This window comes from Salvelinus namaycush, chromosome 20, assembly GCF_016432855.1.
Source record: "Salvelinus namaycush isolate Seneca chromosome 20, SaNama_1.0, whole genome shotgun sequence".
Lineage (NCBI taxonomy): Eukaryota > Metazoa > Chordata > Actinopteri > Salmoniformes > Salmonidae > Salvelinus > Salvelinus namaycush.
The window spans coordinates 37,199,574-37,223,235 of record NC_052326.1 but is presented as its reverse complement, the minus strand read 5'-3'; the positions used below and the strand labels follow the sequence as shown (position 1 = coordinate 37,223,235).

General features: G+C 40.5%; 2 protein-coding genes across 4 annotated transcripts; both read right to left on the bottom strand.

Annotated features, from left to right (window-relative positions):
* Window positions 1–5,791: 5,791 nt before the first annotated feature.
* LOC120065319 (green-sensitive opsin-3-like) lies at window positions 5,792–11,421 on the bottom strand. Of its 2 annotated transcripts, none has more exons than XM_039016222.1 (6): window positions 11,405–11,421; window positions 8,436–8,800; window positions 7,775–7,943; window positions 6,439–6,604; window positions 6,070–6,309; window positions 5,792–5,893 (listed from the first exon to the last, which is right to left on the bottom strand). In XM_039016222.1, the coding sequence occupies exons 2-6, from the start codon at window positions 8,794–8,796 to the stop codon at window positions 5,792–5,794; spliced, it is 1,038 nt and encodes a 345-aa protein (XP_038872150.1). In that variant the 5' UTR covers window positions 8,797–8,800; window positions 11,405–11,421. The 2 variants fall into 2 exon arrangements, with proteins under 2 accessions (XP_038872150.1, XP_038872149.1); XM_039016221.1 differs by lacking the exon at window positions 11,405–11,421 and adding an exon at window positions 10,355–10,373 and having other exon boundaries at window positions 8,436–8,801.
* A 6,654-nt stretch (window positions 11,422–18,075) lies between these two features.
* On the bottom strand, window positions 18,076–22,342 carry LOC120065318 (green-sensitive opsin-like). 2 transcript variants are annotated; one of them, XM_039016220.1, is made up of 6 exons: window positions 21,979–22,342; window positions 21,414–21,582; window positions 20,282–20,447; window positions 19,857–20,096; window positions 19,399–19,410; window positions 18,076–18,129 (listed from the first exon to the last, which is right to left on the bottom strand). In XM_039016220.1, the coding sequence occupies exons 1-6, from the start codon at window positions 22,340–22,342 to the stop codon at window positions 18,076–18,078; spliced, it is 1,005 nt and encodes a 334-aa protein (XP_038872148.1). The 2 variants fall into 2 exon arrangements, with proteins under 2 accessions (XP_038872148.1, XP_038872147.1); XM_039016219.1 differs by lacking the exon at window positions 18,076–18,129 and having other exon boundaries at window positions 19,306–19,410.
* Between the last annotated feature and the right edge of the window lie 1,320 nt (window positions 22,343–23,662).

Sequence of the window (23,662 nt, the reverse complement as noted above, 5' to 3'; positions counted from 1 at the left end):
ACTGCCATTCCGAATTCGATCCATTAAAATAAACAAAATCACACCTATCTATTTTTGTGTCTACCTCGACCCACCATTTGGTTTTGAAGTATTGAAACCAAACCATATGATTTGAATGGGAGCCTACAAATAAATAAATTGTGAAGCATTTATGAGTGCAACTCCTTGGGATGGCAGGAACATGAACTACCCAGCATTTAAACAACATTTTGTTGTATTAAATCATTATAGTTTATAAATTGCGCATATAGGCTGTGACTTACTTAGATTTAAATATGAAACAAAAAATGCCTTATTAGGCTCAGTCGCCAGTGCCTTTTAATTCACTATTAGAAACACAAGTTTGGACAGAGTCTGTGGCTTCAGGCTCATACGATGGTGTCTGGAGATGAGGCAAGCAGCGTAGAATTCCCTTTCTGCACATGCAGAGCCACTGGGGATGCAAAACACCCTTTGTGCCACTCTTGCCAGGCTGGTTATGGATGCGGAGTGGTTTTTAAAAGATTTGGCAAAATAACTCAATCAAAACCAAAAACTCCTTGAAAGAGGTAATTTGTCAGGCCTATTGGTCCAAAATCAATGATAACCTATTGTATAGAAAATAGAACGAAAATGAATGAAACTTTTAAGAGATCTGATTTTTAGTTTATAATTACTTTGCTAAAATGACACACTTCGCAAGCTAACCACCTCCTTCCTTTCTGTTAGCAAGTGCATATAGTACACCATCATGCTTTCAGGATAAATGTATTTTCAGATTTCACAATGATTCTTTAGTTGTGGACATTGCAAAGGATGCAATTTTGAATCCAGTGAAAGAAAGAAATCAATTGCCAAAGGTTGCAAGTTTGAATCTAACAATAAGAAGTTGTTTTTGAGATTTTTGTTTAAAGCCTATCCCAAAACTTAACCCATACCTTAACCATCACAGTTAATGCCTAACCTTAAGATTTAGAGTTAATGGCTAAACCTTAAACATTTGGAGTTAATGCCTAGACTTTGAACAGAAATTCAATGGTTCATTGGATCAGTCTAAAACTTTGCACATACACTGCTGCCATCTAGTGGCCAAAATCTCAATTCCACCTGGCCTGGAAAAATACATTGTGGCCGTTCTCTTGCATTTCAAAGATGATGGTACAAAAAAAATACAATAGAACGGTTGTTTTTTTCTTTGTATTATCTTTTACCAGATCTATTGTGTTATATTCTCCTATATTCCTTTCACATTTCCACAACTTCAAAGTGTTTCCTTTCAAATGGTACCAAGAATATGCATATCCTTGCTTCAGGGCCTGAGCTACAGGAGGTGAGGGCACTCGGAGTGTGGTGCCAGGAAAAACACCTCTCACTCAATATCAACAAAACAAAGGAGATGACTGAGGACTTGTGGGAGCACCCCCCCCCATCCACATCAACGGGACAGTAGTGGAGAAGTTGGAAAGTTTTAAGTTCCTCGGCGTACACATAACGGACAAACTGAAATGGTCCACCCACACAGACAGTGTGGTGAAGAAGGCGCAACAGGGCTTCTTCAACCTCAGGAGGCTGAAGAAATGTGGCTTGTCACCTAAAACACTCACAAACTTTTACAGATGCACAATCGAGAGCATCCTGTCGGGCTGTATCACTGCAACTGCACCGCCCTCAACCGCAAGGCTATCCAGAGGGTAGTGCGGTCTGCACAACGCATCACCAGGGGCAAACTACCTTCCCTCCAGGACACCTACAGCACCCAATGTCACAGGAATGCCAAAAAGATCATCAAGGATAACAACCAACCGAGCCACTGCTTGTTCACCCCGATATCATCCGGTAGGCAAGGTCAGTACAGGTGCATCAAAGCTGGGACCGAGAGACTGAAAAACAGCTTCTATCTCAAGGCCTCAGACTGTTAAACAGCCATCACTAACATAGAGAGGCTGCTGCCAACATAGACTCAAATCTCTGTTCACTTTAATAAATGGACTTAAAAGGTATCACTAGTCACTGTAAATAACAGCACTTTAATAATGTTTACAAATCCTACATTACTCATCTCATATGTATATTTATTTTTTTACCTTACCTTTATTTATCTAGGCAAGTCAGTTAAGAACAAATTCTTATTTTCAATTACGGCCTAGGAACAGTAGATTAACTGCCTTGTTCAGGGGCAAAACAACAACTTTCAACCTTGCCAGCTCAGGGATTTGATCTTGCAAACTTTCAGTTACAAGTTCAACGCTCTAACCACTAGGCTACCTGCTGCCCGAATATAATGCTCTATACCATCTACTGTATCTTGCCTATGCTGCACGGCCATCGCACATCCATATATTTGTATGTACATATTCTTATTCATCCTTTACATTTGTGTGTATAAGGTAGTTGTGAATTTGTTAGATTACTTGTTAGATATTACTGCATTGTTGGAACTAGAAGCACAAGCATTTCGCTACACTCGCATTAACATCTGCTAACCATGCGTATGTGACCAATAAAATTTGATTTGATTTGATACAGGCAATTTGATTTGGGTATGTCATTTTAGGCGAAGATTGAAAAAAGGGGTGGATCCTTTAGAGGTTTTTAAGCATCTGCCTCTGATTCCAAAGATTGCAAGTTCAAGTCCAGGGATAGAATGTTTTTTTGGCATTTTTTTAAAAACCTATCCCAAACCTTCACTCTTACCTTTATAACCGTTCGGATTTAATGCTTAACCTTAAGATTTTGGAGATAATGTGTAAACTTAACCTAAAAAATTCAGAATTTATGCCTAAACGTAACCTTAAATATTTCGACATTTGACATTTGCAACAATTTCGAAGTTTGACAGAAATGGATGAACGTCTAATTCTGACTTGAGACTGCGAGCTAATTGACAAGTGCATGCTGGGCCAAGCATGCCCTGAGCTCCTGATGTGAAGTGAGCTCTACTGGAGCTGCACTGGAGCGAAATTGGAGAGGGCGAGAATGCCCGGCGCTGCAGCCTTTGGGAAACTCGCTCTGCGCTCCAGTCAAATTAGGCACGCTTCTCGCTCCAGCTCCGCTCACATACTCTGTTCGGAAGACTATGCTGGCGACCTTTGATCCCGTCCGGAACATGATGTCAGGTCTAGAGTGTTTTAAGCTCCAGAGCCCCTATGCAAAATGTGACGGTCACTTTCAGTAGCCTTAAACTACTGAATGTTTTTGGACTTTGTAGAAACACAAGTCATGGAAACGTTGAGAGAGATATCACTCCACATGGATACTACACTGGATTTTGGCGGCACAGCAGGAGTTAAGTTTATTCTGGGTCGATACTGAACAATATATATAGTCTCTGGGGCCTCGCAGATCATCTGAAAATTATGAGCATTTTTTCCCAAACACACATCCGTACGGTGTGCCACAAGTGCATGAAGCTAAAGGTAGGCTATAGTATGCAATATCTAGTGCTTCTGTGATTCTTGGAGAATATAGGCTTGTAAATAACTAATGATCTTAATACAACTGTGAAAAAATGTATTCGTAAACAAACGTATAACTACAAAATGTGGTTAAAATTATTATGATGATCTCATGGACTGTGAGTACTCACACTCATAGCCCAACATTTCTCCAGCCCCATCCCTCATTTGTATAGAAAATCGGTGCAGGACATCATTTTGGCTGAAAAAAGCACTGAACTAATTCAGGATTGGCATTAAAGCAATCATCTCAAACTCATTAACTGTCATTCTTTACATCCATAGCAATGACTTTGAGGTTGCATTACTCCAGCTGCCATTTTGCTGAAACTCAAACTCCATATTGTGACTTTAAATTGACTATTTGTTATCCTTATGTTTTGTTTTGACTATTTCAGGTGGAGAGATGGACAAAGTTGGATCCACAAGAAAGGTTTTGCAGACCATGAAGGAACCATGAAGATATTCACATCCAGGAAAATGCATTTTATTCCTTTTATCTGATAAGAATGGAACTCTCCTGATATTCTAAAGCATACTTATTAATAGGCATGTTATTCTTTTACACCCTCTTTTTCTGTTCTAAAGAGCTGTTACACTTTTAAAGCTAAACATACATGTTTAAGGCTGATGACACAATGAACAGTAAGTCAATACCAAAGTGTGTCTGTCTTATTTGTGTTGCTACATAAGCCCTTCCATTACTCATAAAACACCACTGCTACATGACTAGCTACTCTCTGGTCAGAAAACTGTTTTAACAGTAAATCTGATTTAACACAAGGACATTTACATGAGGCCAATATTTGATTGTTGTACTTTCCACCATTTGTTCACAAAGTCTGCTTGTGACAATAAAAAGATTAGCAATTGAGTATGTTTTTGTTTTGGTCACTTTAAGGTCAAACTAGTTGAACTATCTCCTTAAGCTGTTTACAAGTCACCATATACGTCAAGGTGTAGGCCTTTATTTCATTATTTGAAATGGCTAATGAGTGTCTGAAAATCTCAAAGAGGTTAATGAGTGTATATGCTGTGATTTCTTATATGACTTTTAAGTTATTTCTAACAAAAGGTTGTCCATGCAGAAATAAACATTGTGAACTCAATTGATGAGGTTAAGCTTGCCTTGTGTAATCACATGGGATATTTTTACATCTGCTCTGCAAGCCTATGTGTCTAGATTACACTAATCTTGCATAAATAGTGGAACAGGATAGGGATAATACTGTGCCACTAAAGGACTATAGCCTTTATTATGGACTGGCACACTAGAACTACGGCAAGGTAGTAATAGAATGGTATTTAAAGTGATAGCTCAGCTCCATGAGTTATAGTGTGATAAATGTGTAGATCTCTATAACCAAGGTAATGGGAATGGAGTTAAAGGGGCAATTCACTGCATTTTAACCTCAAATCCATCAGACCTGAGTTCAAATACTATTTACTGTATTTTAATTAGTATCAAATACATTTCGAAACAAGTATTTGACAAAGTTTCTTTGAAAATACAAATAGTTTAGTATTGGAATGTATTTGAAAATATTTTAAATAATTGCTTAAATAACATTAGCAAGTTCAAAATGAGTTCAGACTGGATCAACAGTGGGTCAGCATGGATCTCCGAAGGAAAGACCTCAGCAACAGTGGGTGGAATTGAAATCATGAAGCGTGAATGTTTGGTACACTAAGTGTATATTGACTAGATACTCTAACAATGAAAATACATGTATTTTAAAAAGCAAGGCAGTTGGGAGGCAAGATGAGGTGGGATCATTCTAAACAATGAGAAAGCAGATATGCGTGTGAACTAGTTAACACAGCCACAAAGTCAAAATTGGCTAGCCTATATTAGGAATGTGTACAATATGCAACATTAGTGCTACTAGAAATGGACTAGAAATCAGTAAACAAATGTAAATGACACACAAAAAGTAGTAGTTTCATGCATGTATTTATCTAGTACTAGATTTATTTATAAAATACTGTATACACAGGAAATGATGACAACAAAATAATTGCTGGCCTCACCATAAGCTAAAAATACAATCTCATGATCCATCAAGACAAACATTAGAGCTGTTTTGCAAGTCTGAGACTCATCCATTTGTTACCACCTATAAGAGGCAAATCAGCTGTTTCTTTTGGATGAGTATAAAATGTATGTCAAGTCTATTCTCAACTACATTAAGTGGCACAGTCTGTGAGCGTAGAGAGAACAACAGAGCCCAATCATTACATGTCAGTACAGTTTAATGTCCATTTGGTGAAAGAAGTGTGTCTTCAAAAGCAGTCAATGTAGAGCATCAGACAAGGGTAGAAATTAGAGGGCAGGAAGTGCAGCATGAGGGAAGTCTCTATGCAGGGCCCACAGAAGACACTTCTGTCTTGCTTGTTGACACAGAAGTCTCATCCTCAGGAGCTGCTATGCCTACAGCAGCCAGCATGCAGTTACGGAACTGTACAGAGAGAGTGAGACCACAATGTCAGAGATGGAAGAGTCAAGATGCTAGAGTACTAGCACAGACAGTAGAAATAACTTTTATGATATAAGTAGGCTTATGTTGTTGGTGACCTGTGACCAACCTATTTGATGAACACTAAAAAGGAAAGACCAAAATCCCATGGTACCAACCTGTTTGTTCATCAGCACATAGATGACTGGGTTGAAGATGGCTGAGCTCTTTGAGAAGAAGGCTGGGACAGCCATGAACTGGGCAGTGAACGCAGCTCCTTTGTTAAAGAAGATCCAAGCAGCAACAGAGGCATAGGGGGTCCAGGCAATCAGAAAACCCATAACCATCAGGAGGCACATACGTGTCACTTCCTTCTCAGCTTTCTGGGTGGATGCTGAGTCCTGCTGGGAAGCTGCCGCCTGAAAATGAAGAGAAGCAAGATAAATGCTTGTGTGACTTATTAGAAATCATATCCTTAGCACAAGAATCCAAATGCTACGACTTTGTGATTCTGCTAGTTACATTTTCTGTGTCTAAGAACCACATACCGCCTTGACTGTGAGGACAAGGCTTCCATAAGTGAAGGCAATGATGAAGACTGGAACCATGAAGTGGCAGACAAACATGTATATGACATATGAGTCATTGTTGTAGCCTGGACTCAGAGTATAGTAGTCAGGTCCACATGAACACTGCATGCCCTCAGGGATGTATCTATGAGGGAAAGTCAGTTGATGAGACCGTTTTAGATTATACATTATTAGAAGATCATCAGTGTTATCCTTGACTAACAACCAAAATCTCTACGGAAAATATTTCGGTATGTCGACAAAACAAAATACACGAGACAATGTGGGATCTTTTTGTGTCTGTAAAATTAATTATACGAAGAAATGCCAGTGGAAAAGCTTTTACAAGCAAATATTTATATAATAACCATCGAAGTAAACTTGGAGTCACGCAATGACATGTTGTGTGGTCCCCTCCACTATGACTCATCGCTAAAGCATGCACTTTATTAGGTTACAGATTCAATAAATGATGATGAACTTCAGAGGGTGGTGAAAGCGCAAAGTGATGAGCATGATGCTTCTTTCCAATAAATAGCAAAGGTCTTATTCTGGTGACATGATAATTGATGCTTAGGCTGCCGTTTGACAAATAATAATAATCTCATAATTTAGGCTATATGTGTGCTCTAGCCAACTGCGTGTCAATACCACTCATTATATGACACAACATTTTTTGTGAGAAAAACATCAGTAGAGTTGAAAATGCGATGGAAACCCATTTAACTTGTATTTTTTATTTGGCAAACATGGAATTTAACCGCAAAAGGTATTTTATGTGAACTTCGTCATCCCGCAGAACCTTTTATCTGCTACAAGTCAATTTGATAGAAATACATAATTGGTGGGAAAATGTGTGTATTGTTTTAATGCAGACTTTAGAATATTCGCATGGAAATCTGTCGCCAATTGGATGGAAACCTAGCTAATGTCACTAAAATGCAACAACACAAAAAAGCCAATTTTTTTTGCTAGAGAATACCATGATTGACCAAATGCATTATATGTGTGATGCATTGTATTAAACCTAACCTATTATTGTCTTTACATCATTGTTTGATCTCATCTCATAGACATTACACCTAAATTTATAATGACTGTGTAATTGATGTGATTAAAAGATCAGACAATTATATGAATTGCAACTTGCAACATAAGGGGATGGTTTCTCTTAAGCCTTCTACTGGATTAGAAAGTGTGGTCAATAAAGAGTCTCTATTGAAATAGCTTTTTAGTCCAGGACTAAGCTTAATCTGTATCAGAGAAATGTAGTATCTTTGTGTTTTACTTTTATATCATATGACATGCACTGTACCTGGACCAGCCTACCAGTGGGGGAACAGCGCAAGTGGCAGCCATCACCCAGGTGAATCCAACACCAGCACCAGCATGGGCGACACTGAACTTGAAGCTGCCCATGGGCTTGCAGACCACAATGTATCTCTCAATTGCCAGCACCACCAGAGACCACAGAGCCACCTGACCTTGAATTGAGAATAGGAAAGGGAAGAGATTTGTTTTTGCTTGTCCTGCATTTGTTAGGTAAAAGAGGTTGGAGCATGGAGATGCAAACAACAGAGAAGGGGATCTAATTGCTGCATAATATGGACTGTAACTTAATGGATCTTACGATACAACGTTATTTCTAAATGACCAGACTATTATTTCATTAAATCTAAATTATTTAATCTTGACTGAGACTATCCAAGTATATTTGACAAAAATCTAAATGCATACCCAATCTGTGAACTTTATTGAAACTACTTCTTCACATGTTAAACAATGAAGTCAAGAAAACTCTTTTGCTGTGAACACTAATTAACTAATGTACCATATGGGGAGAAAAATGGACAGCAGGAGAGTGAACCTTTATGCTCTCGCCAACTTCATTGCTGTCATTGTAATGCCAATTCAATAAGAAACAGACTGGCATCCATGCTAGCCAAAGACAACAACCTGCACAAAAGATTTCTCACCTCCAAGTGTAGCCATGAATCCCTCAATGGCACAGCCCAATGGTCCCCAGATGAAGTAGCCATTGACAGCAGATGTGATGGTGATGGTGAATCCAAAGAGGACCATGATCAATCCAGCCAGAGCCAAGTTGACCAGAATGAAGTTCAGAGGTTGCTGGAGCTTCTTGTTTGTGGCTGTGACGTACAAGGTCAGACCATTGATTGGGAATCCAAAGCAGATCAGGAAGAACATGTAGACAGCAAGCAGATAGAATTGCCATGGATCCGCCAAGTAGTACTGAGGGTATAGAAAAGGACTCCTTACAAGCCCAGTCCTGTTGGACATGGGGATGTAGAAGTTGTTGCCCTCAGTGCCGTTCATTTTGAGTAAATGGACGGGTGGTAAGGTGAAGAAAAAGTTGATTAATTTGGTCAACCCTGTCTCCTTGGATGCAGCAGCTCTCTTATGCAAATGTTGTCTTGAGATTGATTTTATACAGTTTTGTGGAGGCTGCTTTCAGGGGATTTAAAATCTGTTAATTAGATTAGTCTGGGATTATGCGATTCAACGTCTTATAGTTTACTAACCTCTGATTCCAGGGGATTTGGATATTTATTCATAGGCCTTTGAAGTGTCTATGATAATACAAGTTGTAGAGACATTTCCCAGGTTGGTATAAAAAGAACAGAAAGGCTGTATATGCACCCAATTATTCCCTTTATTTTATTGATTTGTTTGTTTATTTGTTTGTCTGTTTTTGCACTCAGCACCCCTAAAACACAATAATTTCGAAACATTTAAATCACACTAAATTGTCAGTTTACCTCGAAGGTCAATGTATAGACTTGTAGTTGAGTAAGAGATTGCACATTTTAATTTATAAACCCAATTATACATCTTATAAATAACTTCAGTCAAATATGTCCACAAAAACACTACTAAAATTCTAATATGAAGTGAAAATATACAGCAACTAAGATTGCCTGTAGGCTGGGTCCTTTATGCTGTGGTTTGTTGAGCTGATAAATGTATATACAGTAGCCTATAAAAGCATTCACAACGTACAGTATGCAGCAAAAGTGGGCATAGCTCTTTGGTGTTCTCAAATAAAATCTATACGTTATACTGTTATTCAATTCTGCCACATTGTGAGATGGGGGTCATATTATGTTCACTTGATAATATATAATAATATATTACCATTAATATATAATACAAAATAATATATACCATTTAGTACACCATTTTATCCAAAGCAACTTACAGTAGTGTGCAGACCTGGGTTCAAATACATGCATATTGTATGTCAAGTACATAAACTCAGCAAAAAAAGAAACGTCCTCTGACAGTTAACTGTGTTTATTTTCAGCAAACTTAACATGTGTAAATATTTATATGAACCTAACAAGATTCAACAATTGAGACATGAACTGAACATGTTCCACAGACATGTGACCAACAAAAATGGAATAATGTGTCCCTGAACAAAGGGGGGTCAAAATAAAAAGTAACAGTTAGTATCTGGTGTGGCCACCAGCTGCATTAAGTACTGCAGTGCATCTCCTCCTCATGGACAGCACCAGATTTGCCAGTTCTTGCTGTGAGATGTTACCCCACTACCACCAAGGCACCTGCAAGTTCCCGGGCATTTCTGGGGGGAATGGCCCTAGCCCGCACCCTCCGATCCAACAGGTCCCAGACGTGCTCAATGTGATTGAGATCCGGGCTCTTCGCTGGCCATGGCAGAACACTGACATTCCTGTTTTGCAGGACATCACACACAGAACGAGCAGTATGGCTGGTGGCATTGTCATGCTGGAGGGTCATGTCAGGATGAGCTTGCAGGAAGGGTACCACATGAGGGAGGAGGATGTCTTCCCTGTAACGCACAGCGTTGAGATTGCCTGCAATGGCAAAAGCTCAGTCCGATGATGCTGTGACACACCGTCCCAGACCATGATGAACCCTCCACCTCCAAATTGATCCCGCTCCATAGTACAGGCCTCGGTATAATGCTCATTCTTTCGACAATAAATGAGAATCCGACCCATCACCCCTGGTGAGACAAAACCGCGACTCGTCAGTGAAGAGCACTTTTTGCCAGTACTGTCTGGTCCAGCGACTGTGGGTTTGTGCCCATAGGCGACGTTGTTGCCGGTCGGTGATGCCTGGTGAGGACCTGCCTTACAACAGGCCAACAAGCCCTCAGTCCAGCCTCTCTCAGCCTATTGCGGACAGTCTGAGCACTGATGGAGGGATTGTGCGTTCCTGGTGTAACTCGGGCAATTGTTGTTGTCATCCTGTACCTGTCCCGCAGGTGTGATGTTCGGCTGTATCGGTCCTGTGCAGGTGTTGTTACACATGGTCTGCCACTGCGAGGACGATCAGCTGTCCATCCTGTCTCCCTGTAGCGCTGTCTTAGGCGTCTCACAGTACGGACATTGCAATGTATTGCCCTGGCCACATCTGCAGTCCTCATACCTCCTTGCAGCATGCCTAAGGCACATACACACAGATGAGCAGGGACACTGGGCATCTTTCTTTTGGTGTTTTTACAGAGTCAATAGAAAGGCCTCTTTAGTGTCCTAAGTTTTCATAACTGTGACCTTAATTGCCTACCATCTCTAAGCTGTTAGTGTCTTAACGACCGTTCTACAGGTGCATGTTCATTAATTGTTTATCGTTCATTGAACAAGCATCGCAAACAGTGTTCAAACCCTTAACAATGAAGATCTGTGAAGTTATTTGGATTTTTACAAATTATCTTTGAAAGACAGGGTCCTGAAAAAGGAACGTTTCTTTTTTTGCTGAGTTCATTTTCTGTGTATTTAAGTATTTTCAAATACACTGGCCAAAGTTTCTGAATGTCTACCAAATACTTCCAATGGTAATTGAAACAATTTTTAAATATTGTTTTTCAAAGACATTTAAAATATCCATTAAATATTCTGCTATAGAAATACATTAAAGAAATCCATAAACTAGTATGTTGGAGCCCCCTTGTTGTCCTAGGCTCATCTTAATTTGAATGCAAGGCAAACTGGGTGTGGGCTTCTAGGGGTAAAGCATTAGTATTTGAAAGTACACTTTTCAATGTGTTTGACTATTTTCAACTCCACAGCCAAAAACAACTACAGTCATTACTGAAATTATTGGCACCTGTGAAAAAGTTCATGATGCCATTGACCTTAATTAACAAGGGCCCCAGGACCAGTGGAAGCAAAATATCTCCATAACATCAAAGATTCACCACCATATTTCATAGTAGGTAGTTCTTTGCATCCTTTTTTCGATGTCAAACCCACCACTGGTGTGTGTTGCCAAAGAGCTCTATTTTGATGTCTTCTGACCATAGCACCAGTTCCAATCCAAGTGCCAATGCTGTTCAGCAAACTTCAGTAGATTACATTTGTTGTATGACATGAAAATAGTGCTCTTTCGCCATGCATACCATTGGTGGGTTTGGCATCGAACGAAGGATGCAAAGAACACCATGCCTACTGTAAAATATGGTGGTGGATCTTTGATGCGGTGTGGCATATCACATCAGGGTCACCACTTGTAGTGCTAAGCGATATTTTAAGTATCACTAATATGTCTGAATTCAGACATAGTTTAGCAAGAAACTGATACAATTCAATATTGTATGAATAGCTTTCATGCCTACCAATATTGACTCGTATGAGTTTCTTGCTAAAGTGTGTCTATGAATATTAAAGGTTATGTATCTATCTTGTAGTTATGTGTTGCCTACCAACCTTGTTGGTTATGTATCTGTAATGTACTGTGTTGAAGCCTCAGGGGTGAGGGGTCAACTTGCAATTGACTGTCTCAAGGACAAATAAACATTATTGAATAGAATTTAGCTTGAACGTGAGTTGAACAGAAACTGACCCCATTTCAGGTCAGTGAAAGGAAAAGCTACCTAAAAGTCAACAGTAAAATCTAGTAAAAGACTTAACTGACATAGCTTTTTTCCATTTAGTGACACACTAGCCACGTGTGACTTGTCACAATCAAGTGCAAATCAGAATATTTTCTTAACTGACTTTCTTGTGATAAATAAAGGTAAATATATGAATACAATCAAATGCTGTCTGTGAGTTACCAGCTGCTACACATCTGCACGTCTAAACATATTACTTGATTAGAAAAGCATTATTAAACATGATTAGCTGTTTACAGCCAGGCGCCACTTGTAACAGCTAATTAAGACTTTCCTGCTACTCCATGAACATTTGGTGGTGGTGCAAATGGTTTTCATCATGTATGTTGTAGACACAATCCATCTCTATAGGAATAAAGTGTTGACTATGAACATACCATGCCATTGGAGGGCAGTATGAATTGAAGTTACACACTAAGAGATCCAGGTTAATAATACCAGCCAGTACATCTTACAGTATTGGTTCAAGCTGTCACGTTCGCTGCCTTCAAACTCCCTATCATAAATGAGCCAAGGCGCATGTAATTCCACATCTTTAATCGAAGTGAAACCTTTTCACAAAAAAAAACAGGTAAACAGAATCAGAACGTGACGCAACCAAGGCGCACACAAACACTCACAGAAAATAAATAATTACCCACACAGGTGGGAAAAATGCTGCCTAAGTATGATTCCCAATCAGAGACAACGATAGACTAATTGCAGTCGCTGTACTCATAATATACAGGAGAACGATCGCCTTACGGTGAGGATAGCTGTGCTGCAAGCCCAGCTTCAGACGCAATCATTAGGCAAGGGTAATTTCAGTGTAGGAAAGGATGAAACAGCGTCTGTGCCACCAGTAAGTACAGATAGTAGTATAGATCCCCTCGCACAGTCCCCACAGCCGGACAACTTTCTCATGGCTTCTGGAGGGAAATGCTGTAGGAATGCTCAACCGGTGTCGCTCATTCAGCCGACAGAAACTTTCAACCGGTTTTCCCCATTAAGCAGCGAGTCGGAGTCTGAGGCCGAGCCTTCTCTTGTCTCTACTCCTCCCGTTACGGGGTCTGAGACGCCGAAGCTTCCCACCATTAGCTCTGACAAATTGAAAACCCTAGTCATTGGCGACTCCATTACCCGCAGTATTAGACTTAAAACGAATCATCCAGCGATCATACACTGTTTACCAGGGGGCAGGGCTACCGACGTTAAGGCTAATCTGAAGATGGTGCTGGCTAAAGCTAAAACTGGCGAGTGTAGAGAGTATAGAGATATTGTTATTCACGTCGGCACCAACGATGTTAGGATGAAACAGTCAGAGGTCACCAAGCGCAACATAGCTTCAGCGTGTAAATCAGCTAGAAAGATGTCGGCATCGTGTAATTGTCTCTGGCCCCCTCCCAGTTAAGGGGAGTGATGAGCTCTACAGCAGAGTCTCACAACTCAATCGCTGGTTGAAAACTGTTTTCTACCCCTCCCAAAAGATAGAATTTGTAGATAATTGGCCCTCTTTCTGGGACTCACCCACAAACAGGACCAAGCCTGGCCTGCTGAGGAGTGACGGACTCCATCCTAGCTGGAGGGGTGCTCTCATCTTATCTACCAACATAGACAGGGCTCTAACTCCTCTAGCTCCACAATGAAATAGGGTGCAGGCCAGGCAGCAGGCTGTTAGCCAGCCTGCCAGCTTAGTGGAGTCTGCCACTAGCATAGTCAGTGTAGTCAGCTCAGCTATCCCCATTGAGACTGTGTCTGTGCCTCGACCTAGGTTGGGCAAAACTAAACATGGCGGTGTTCGCCTTAGCAATCTCACTAGGATAAAGACCTCCTCCATTCCTGCCATTATTGAAAGAGATCGTGATACCTCACATCTCAAAATAGGACTACTTAATGTTAGAGCTCTCACTTCAAAGGCAGTTATAGTCAATGAACTAATCACTTATCATAATCTTGATGTGATTGGCCTGACTGAAACATGGCTTAAGCCTGATGAATTTACTGTGTTAAATGAGGCCTCACCTCCTGGTTACACTAGTGACCATATCCCCCGTGCATCCCGCAAAGTACACTGCATAAGGATGGGAGAATATGTGGCCAGGAACATCAAAAACCATAAATCATAATGGATTACAATGCCACAACAGGAGGGGTGGACAATTTAGACAAACTGGGGACTGGCTACAGCTGCAAAAGAAGAACCCTAAGCTGGCCACTTGTGATATTCTTCAACATGTTGGACATCTCGGTGTACAACGCGTTTGCAATCTGGATGGCGTTGAACCCAGATTGGAACAGAGGGAAGCTCCAGAGGAGACAGCTCTTTCTTGAAGAGCTGGGCAAGGCATTGGTAAGACCTCAAATCCAGAGGAAGCAACATATCCCAAGGACACCATCTTCTGCAGCCATCGTGAGGAAGATTCAGGGGGAGGATGCTGGTGCCCCATCCGCCCGACCCACAGAACCAACAACACCTGAAGTAAGTGTAATGTTGCATGTGTTTGTGTCTGACTCTCCTACCCTGGCCTGCTGTAACTATATATGTGAGTGAGTGAATGAGTGAGTGAGTGAGTGAGTGAGTGAGTGAGTGAGTGAGTGAGTGAGTGAGTGAGTGAGTGAGTGAGTGAGTGAGTGAGTGAGTGAGTGAGTGAGTGAGTGAGTGAGTGAGTGAGTGAGTGAGTGAGTGAGTGAGTGAGTGAGTGAGTGAGTGAGTGAGTGAGTGAGTGAGTGAGTGAGTGAGTGAGTGAGTGAGTGAGTGAGTGAGTGAGTGAGTGAGTGAGTGAGTGAGATGTTAGCAAAATTCCTGAACTAAGTGTTTTCATCATTCTAGATTGCAGCTGGTAGCAACAAGAAGCGCTGTGATGTGTGTGGACCCAAATAGGACAGGAAGACACAGTACACAAGTGCAAGAAATACATTTGCAACACACACACACACACAGTAATCTCTGTCCCTCATGTGGTGTGTAGACCAGCCTTCATTTGTGTTCAATGGGGCTCATTTATCATTTCCATAAAATACTGTACGTAACATTTGTCCTTCCAATTTGCTCAGTTCAAAGAAAATAAATATCTATAGTAATTAAAATCTTGTTTAATTTATATTTGTTCAAGATAAACATGATTTATTCCACCCATCTCTTGATTACAATTTTTTTTTTTAAATGAACAGCGATTTTATTGATAAATGTGATCGAGCAGAGGTAAATGGCAAATATTAACCGTGTATGCTGTCTATATCGCTTGCAATTGATATAATTCAACATCTAAGTATTAAGAATTTTTACTTAAATTGTTATGGCTGTATTGTTTTAAAAACCCAATAATGTTGTGGGTCCATCAGACCTGCGAACATTGGGTGAATAACAAAAACATGAACACCACACAAGGGTTAAAAAACAAATGGAAGTATGGTTAAAGCCCCAATCTTTTTTTTTATATCTCCTTGATTTAGCACAGACACTTCAAAACCATATGTTTTATGATCCATTTTTGGGTATTAGGTTGTTGTTACCATTTTACCATGTTCTTTCTCAGTTCATACCAGGTCATTTTACTATTTTGTGCATTTGAACTACAAATATTGTCTTGTTGAGTGCACGAACCACCAAACAATCAAAAACAAGAATTCAATGACACAGACACTTATTGTACATGCATTCATTTATCTAGAATTACATTTTCAGTATTTATAAAATATTTAAAGCAAATGTTGACATACGGGCTGCCAACAAAGTCATTTCTAGCCTCACATAATACAAATGAAGTCTCAATCCCTCAAGACAGAACCATCAGAGTAGTTCACTATGGGCCGATTGAGACTTAGTAAATGTACATCTTTCCTGCGCAATTCTCATTAGTTGGTATCCGATTTTCCTTATGCAGGTGCATAACAGGCTTTGCAAGTGTGGTTCCCTTCCGAGCACTGAATACATTTAATTAAACCGCTGAAAACCCTCCCACTTGCTGGTCAACAGATTTTCTTATGGACTGTTCATTCAACATGGTTATCATAAGCCATCCCTTTAAATACGGTTTACATTTAATTATAATTTTTGTCGACAGATACATCAAGACCACGGGTTCAGAATATAGGGCTAATGGAAGAAAGCCATCTAAATAGTGTATATGCATATTCGTCTCTGTTTCAGCGCCAACTGGTAGATTAAAAATATTCTGATGATGTAGATAATTTTAAAGCACCTCCTCCCAGCGGCACTGAGGCTAGGAAACTGTCCACCCCCGAAAAAATCTACGATAATCAATAATTTCAATAAGCATTTCTCTACGGCTGGCCATGCTTTCCACCTGGCTACCCCAACCCCGGCCAACAGCTCAGCACCCCCTGCAGCACCTCCCCCCCACTTCTCCTTCACCCAAATCCAAAGAGCTGATGTTCTGAAAGAGCTGAAAAATCTGGATCCCTACAAATCAGCTGGGCAAGACAATCTGGAACCTCTCTTTGTAAAATTATCTGCTGAAATTGTTGAAAACCCCTATTAGTAGCCTGTTCAACCTCTCTTTAGTATCATCTGAGATCCCCAATGATTAGAAAGCTGTCGCGGTCATCACCCTCTTCAAAGGGGGAGACACTCTAGACCCAAACTGTTAATGACCTATATCCATCCTGCCCTGCCTTACTAAATTCTTCGAAAGCCAAGATAACAAACAGATCACCGACCATTTAGAATCCCACCGTACCTTCTCCACTAAGCAATCTGGTTTTCGAGCTGGTCATGGGTGTACCTCAGCCACGCTCAAGGTCCAAAACGATATCATAACCGCCATCGATAAAAGACAGTACTGTGCAGCCGTCTTCATCGACCTGGCCAAGGCTTTCGACTCTGTCAATCACCGCATTCTTATCGGCAGACTCAATATCCTTGGTTTCTCAAATGACTGCCTCGCCTGGTTCACCAACTACTTCTCAGATAGAGTTCAGTGTGTCAAATCGGAGGGCCTGTTGTCCGGACCTCTGGCAGTCTCTATGGGGGTTCCACAAGGTTCAATTCTCGGGCTGACTCTTTACATAAATATTCAGACCCTTTGCTATGAGACTTGAAATTGAGCTCAGGTGCATCCTGTTTCCATTGATCATCCTTGAGATGTTTCTACAACTTGATTGGAGTCCACCTGTGGTAAATTCAATTGATTGTAAATTATTTGGAAAGGCACACACCTGTCTATATGAGGTCCCACATAGAGTTCCTCTGTGGAGATGTGAGAAACTTCCAGAAGGACAAACATCTCTGCAGCACTCCACCAATCAGACCTTTACGGTAGAGTGGCCAGATGGAAGCCACTCCTCAGTAAAAGGCATATGACAGCCCACTTGGACTCTCAGACCATGAGAAAAAATATTCTCTGGTCTGATGAAACAAAGATTCAACTCTTTGGGCTGAATGCCAAGGGTCAAGTCTGGAGAAAACCTGGCACCTTCTTATACACAGTTACAGCGTGGTGCTTAGACGTGTTTTGTATCTTAATATGGCCTTTCCGTGTATACATTAACTTATTGAGCAAATCCATGGTGACATTATAGGTTAAACACAGAGCTTAGTGTCACTGTCAGCACAATCAATCACCGATATCTGACACCAACAGTGACTGTCAGGCACATAAGAGCAGCTTAGAAAGAGGAAATAGATTGCAGAGAGGATTCAGAGTCCCAAAAGACAACAGAAGACTCTGTGCATGGCCCAGAGAAGACAGTCCTGTCTTGCTTGTTGACACAGATTAATCACCCTTATCACCCATTGAGTTCTTGCCATAGAACAAAGTTGTCAGGGTGTATGAAACTGTAGAGAAAATATAAGGATCAAAAGCCAGGGAATAGATACAGAATTGTACAGACCTGACCATTAAGAGGAATTAGTACTATATCAAACACTTTTTTTGGTAGCACCTTGCACCTTGTGTATAAATAATAATATTTTTGGTAGCACCTAACGTGTGACCAACTGTGAAGAAACATGAATTGTCATTGAGGAATAATTATATTTTTGTACATAGTCCAGTCAAAAACATTCAATGACACAGAAATCTTTTCATGCATGCATTTATTAATCTAGAATAACATTTTCATAAGAAGTATTTATAAAATGTATTCAGCAAATGATAATATACAAGTGGCCAACAAAAGCCACACGTATGTAGCCTCACATTGTACCAATTAAATCTCTATCCTTCATCGTCAAAGTATGAAAGTAGTTCAGTATGTCATTCCAAGCTCAACCATTCACAATAGGTATCTTTCCACCTCAGCTATGATTTGGTATGTATGTCACCCTCTTAACATAAATGACAGTCAATATACCAAGTGCAGATTTTTTAAAGAGTAGAGACCTTGATGTGTGCAGTGTAATTACATTTATATTTGAGTAATTAGGCAGACGCTCTTCTCCAGAGCGACTTACTGTACAGGAGGAATTAGAGTTAAATGCGTCGCTCAATCAAGGGCACACCGACATATTTTTCACCTAGTTGGCTAAGGGATTCGGACAAGTGACTTTTCGGGTACTCGCTCAACGCTCTTAACTGCTATGCTACCTGCCCCCACCAATAATTGGCAAGAATCCACTTTGTGTCACAGTAGCATGACTTGCCTTTTAGTAGTATTGCAGTTCATTAATGCAGGTGTTGCTCAGAGAGGAATTGTTTGTCTCACTTTGAAGAGTGCCCAAAGCTACGGAGCTAAAAACCAAACCTTCAAGTGGTTCGTCATGAAAACTCTTGAGGATTTACCTTGCTGAAAAAAATGAAAAATCACAACTTGAATGTTCTCCTGTGCTTCGGTGGTCTAAGGAAATGCAACATATATTGCACAATAAAAATGGGCTATGTTAGATTATGCAATGTTTTGTGTTTTGAGGACTGTACTGTAAGAGGGCATCTTCTGATTATAAAATCAATCTACCTAATTGAAAATATGCCAGTCCATGTAAAAAATTAAATCCTTTGAAGTTGTTATGCAGGGCCCACAGAGGACACTTCTGTCTTGCTTGCTGACACAGAGGTCTCATCATCAGCTCCTGAACTAATTCCTACAGCAGCCAACATGCAGCTACGGAACTGTAGAGAGAGAAGGATAATTAGAGAAATTGATTGTTAGCATTTTTCACTTTGCCCAACATGAAGCATTGTTTATTGATGCAGAAAAGAGAGAGCCCAAAATACACTGTATACAAAACATTAAAGTCACCTGCTCTTTCCATGACATAGACTGTCCAGGTGAATCCAGGTGAAAGCTATGATCCCTTATTGATGTCACTAGTTAAATCTACTTCCATCAATGTAGTCGAAGGATTTTTAAGCCTTGAGACATTTGATACATGGATTGTGTGGGTGCCATTTACAGGGTGAATGGGCAAGTTAATATATTTACATTTCTTTGAACAGGTTATGGTAGTAGGCGCACCGGTTTGTGACAAGAACTGCAACGCTGCTGGGGTTTTCACACTCAACATTTTCACGTGTGTGGGGGGGGATGTTTGGTATAGTCAGTGTTTGTTACCAACCTGTTTGTTCATCAGCACATAGATGACTGGGTTGAAGATGGCTGAGCTCTTTGAGAAGAAGGCTGGAATAGCCATGGCTGTGGCTGTAAAGGCAGCTCCTTTGTTGAAGAAAATCCAGGCAGCAAAGCTGGCATAGGGGGTCCAGGCAATCAGGAAACCACAAACCATCAGGATGCACATACGTGTCACTTCCTTCTCAGCTTTCTGGGTAGATGCTGAGTCCTGCTGGGAAGCTGCAGCCTGAAAACAAACAAGGGAAAACACATGAACTCAGATAATCAGGTAATTGTTTGATAAAAAGTATGGGCAGTATATCTCAACTACATTCAACCACCGAATATCGAGTGATTCATTTGTTGTGTTTAGGAAAAAGGGATAGACAAACTGTCTGTCTGTCAGCAGTGTACTAGCATTAACCGTCATACCGCCTTGACTGTGAGGACAAGGCTTCCATACGTGAAGAAGATGGTGACGACAGGAACACAGAAGTGGCAGGTGAACATGTAGATCACATATGATTCATTGTTGAAGCCTTCAGCCAAGGTGTAGTAATCAGGTCCACATGAGCACTGCATGCCCTCAGGAATATATCTATGTGGGAAAGTCAATAAATGAGCCTGTTTTAAAATATTTAACTTTAAAATGTATAAAAGGTTATCACAGTTATTCATTTGATGAAGTATTTTAATTGTAAACTCCCATCTGAAAGACCATTACTGTAAATACTATACTTGTCAAATGTATTAATCAGATCATTGACTTAGATGCTGTATAACTATACTTATGCAGTATAATCCAATGAGATTGTTTTTGCCCTTTCTCAGAGCCAAATCCAATCCTGAAGGCAGAATGTTGAGAGGCTATTGTCAGCATCCTAAAAAATCAAACTCACTACTAAAAACATTACTTCCACCTCAAGGGGTGATCTCACCAGATCAGATCACAATCTTTCCCAAAACATTCCTGGCCACTATGATTGGATCTTGGAGAACCAGAAACGATTTTAAATGCAGATGTAAATATAATTCATTATTTCAAATACAGTTTTCACCTTTTTTGAAAGAAGAAGTGGTCAGTTTACTGTGCCAGTTAAGTTTTAGGAATAACATTGTAACAACAATGAGAGAACTGAGAGGCAAAGACTGACAAGAGCTACTGTACAGTACTGTAGTAGAGAACTAAACAAGCGCTCCCATTTTATTGAAATGGGGGAAGGGTGGCAGATTGCCTGCAGATTGCTTGCCTGCCCTCTCTACAGGGTCCAAACAGTACCAAACCAATATCAATCATTTACTTCTCATCCAGTTATGCATTAACTAATCAGACTGGGTATTTAACACAGTTTGTAATTTATCTATCCATTGTGGGTGAATCTTAACTTCCACTTATCTCAAATATTCACTTAGTCTCCCATTGAAATCACCGCACGACAAAGTGAAACTTAAGTGGAAGTTGCGATTCCAGAACCAGCAACTGCCATTTGTGGTGAGCAAGATGAGATACCCCCTTCAATGTAAAGCTCTGTGAGACCTCTTATTAATCAAAGTTTTGAGTTACCTAGACCAGCCAACCAATGGGGGGGCAGCACAGGCCATTGCCATGACCCAGGTGAATGCACATCCGGCACCAGCGTGGGTGGTAGTGAACGTGAAGCTGCCCATGGGCTTGCAGACCACAATGTATCTCTCAATGGCCAACACCACCAGAGACCACAGAGCAACCTGACCTAGAATGAGACAAGGAAAGTGAGTAATTATGACTTGTTTTTCATTTGGTTGCTTAGACTTCTTCCAGCATCTCCATCAATGTGTGTATCTCAAACAATTAATATTTTTAGACCAGGATTGGTTGCTTATATCAGTCGGTTTGTTCAGAAATAAATTGTTGATCTAAATATAGCAACAAAATAACTAGAATTTGACCTAGTTTGGCTATTACACAAATACGCTTTTATCCAGTGAGACCAGGTGAGACAACCACATATCACAGTCATAGAATGTACATTTTCCCTTAATCCATTAGTTATGAGGAAAGTCTGTGCTAGTAAGAAAATACACATTTGTCTTATGTGTGTTTGTGTGGGTGGGGGGGGGGGGGTGTATGTGACTAGATGTTCTCTTACCTCCAAGTGTAGCCATGAAACCCTCAATGGCACAGCCCATAGGTCCAAAGACGAAGTAGCCATTGACAGCAGATGTAATGGTGATGGTGAATCCAAACATTACCATGATCATTCCAGCTGCAGCCAAGTTGACCAGAATGAAGTTGAGGGGTTGCTGGAGCTTCTTGTTTGTGGCTGTGACATACAAGGTCAGACCGTTGATGGGGAATCCAAAACAGATCAGGAAAAACATGTAGACAGCAAGCAGATAGAATTGCCATGGATCTGCCAAGTAGTACTGAGGGTATTCAAAGGGACTTCTTACAAGTCCAGTCCTGTTGGACATGGGGATGTAGAAGTTGTTTCCTTCAGTGCCATTCTGCATCTTTAACCAGGGAGTGGTTGAGATGAAAAGTGGAGAATCTGCTCTAGCTGCAGTCTAGTGTCCTCTGGCTCCTTTATTATCTGGGATGCTCTGGGTATGTTTATATACCCTTCTAAGCAGCCTCATCAGGGATCAACTGGTGATCAAGGAGAGTACCACGTGGGTGGGGGAGGCAGGGGGTGGGGGCACGTGGGGAGACGGGCGGGGGGATTTGAATGAGAGTGATTGGATAATTGGTCTTGTCATAATCACCTAGATCAAGGGTAGGCAACCCTGGTCCTGGAGTGCCGCTGGCATTTCATGCTATTGATTTATCTGACATGGAAGACCAGGTGTTTTCAATTTAGGCAATCACTGAACTGATCAATTTGGTAAGTATGGGTTCTAGTTTGGGTTCTGTTCTATATATAGAAACCAGTTTTATTCACACAGCATGACAGACAGAGCTGATGCAGTCACTCTGTCACTACCATAACACGCAGCCTCCTACTGAGAATGAATGTGTGTGTGTGTGTGTGTGTGTGTGTGTGTGTGTGTGTGTGTGTGTGTGTGTGTGTGTGTGTGTGTGTGTGTGTGTGTGTGTGTGTGTGTGTGTGTGTGTGTGTGTGTGTGTGTGTGGCCAGTCATTCGGGATTTTAATGAGAGAGATCTGGTAATTGGTCTGCTCAGAATCACCTAGATGATCTTATTGCAAAACATATACAGTACCAGTTAAAAGTTTGGACACACCTTCTCATTCAAGGTTTTTTTATTCATTATTTTCTACATTGTAGAATAATAGTGAAGACATCAAAACTATGAAATAACACTTTTGGAATCATGTATTCACCAAAAAAGTGTTGAACAAATCAAAATATATTTTAGATTTTAGATTCTTCAAAGGCTTCAAGGGCTTTCTTCTGTATCCCACCCCTACACAATTGGCTCAAATTCACTTTTAGCAAGGCACACCTGTCAATTGAAAAATATTCCAAGTGACTACCTCATGAAGCTAGTTGAGAGAATGCCAAGAGTGTGCAAAGCTGTCATCAAGGCAAAGGGTGGCGACTTTGAAGAATCTAAAATCTAAAATATATTTTCATTTGTTTTTGGTTACTACATGATTCCATATGTGTTATTTCATAGTTTTGATGTCTTCACTATTATTATACAATGTAGGAAATAGTCAAAATAAAGAAAAACCCTTGAATGAGTAGGTGTGTCCAAACGTTTGACTGGTACTGCATATTTGGTATCCAGTTTCAAATTTGGGAGGGGGTTTAACATTTAGGGATTGAGGGCTGTCGCCAAAAATATAATGTTGAGAGGGAAATAGTGCTG

Coding starts and splice junctions, on each gene's coding strand:
- LOC120065319 (XM_039016221.1), bottom strand. Junction 7,944..8,435: donor ATTCATGGCTACACTTGGAG/GTGAGAAATCTT, acceptor TCTCAATTCAAG/GTCAGGTGGCTCTGTGGTCT. Junction 5,894..6,069: donor ATGTGCTGATGAACAAACAG/GTTGGTACCATG, acceptor CTCTCTGTACAG/TTCCGTAACTGCATGCTGGC.
- LOC120065318 (XM_039016219.1), bottom strand. CDS start 22,342: ATGCAGAATGGCACTGAAGGAAACAACTTCTACATCCCCATGTCCAAC. Junction 21,583..21,978: donor TTTCATGGCTACACTTGGAG/GTAAGAGAACAT, acceptor GTCTCATTCTAG/GTCAGGTTGCTCTGTGGTCT. Junction 19,411..19,856: donor ATGTGCTGATGAACAAACAG/GTTGGTAACAAA, acceptor CTCTCTCTACAG/TTCCGTAGCTGCATGTTGGC.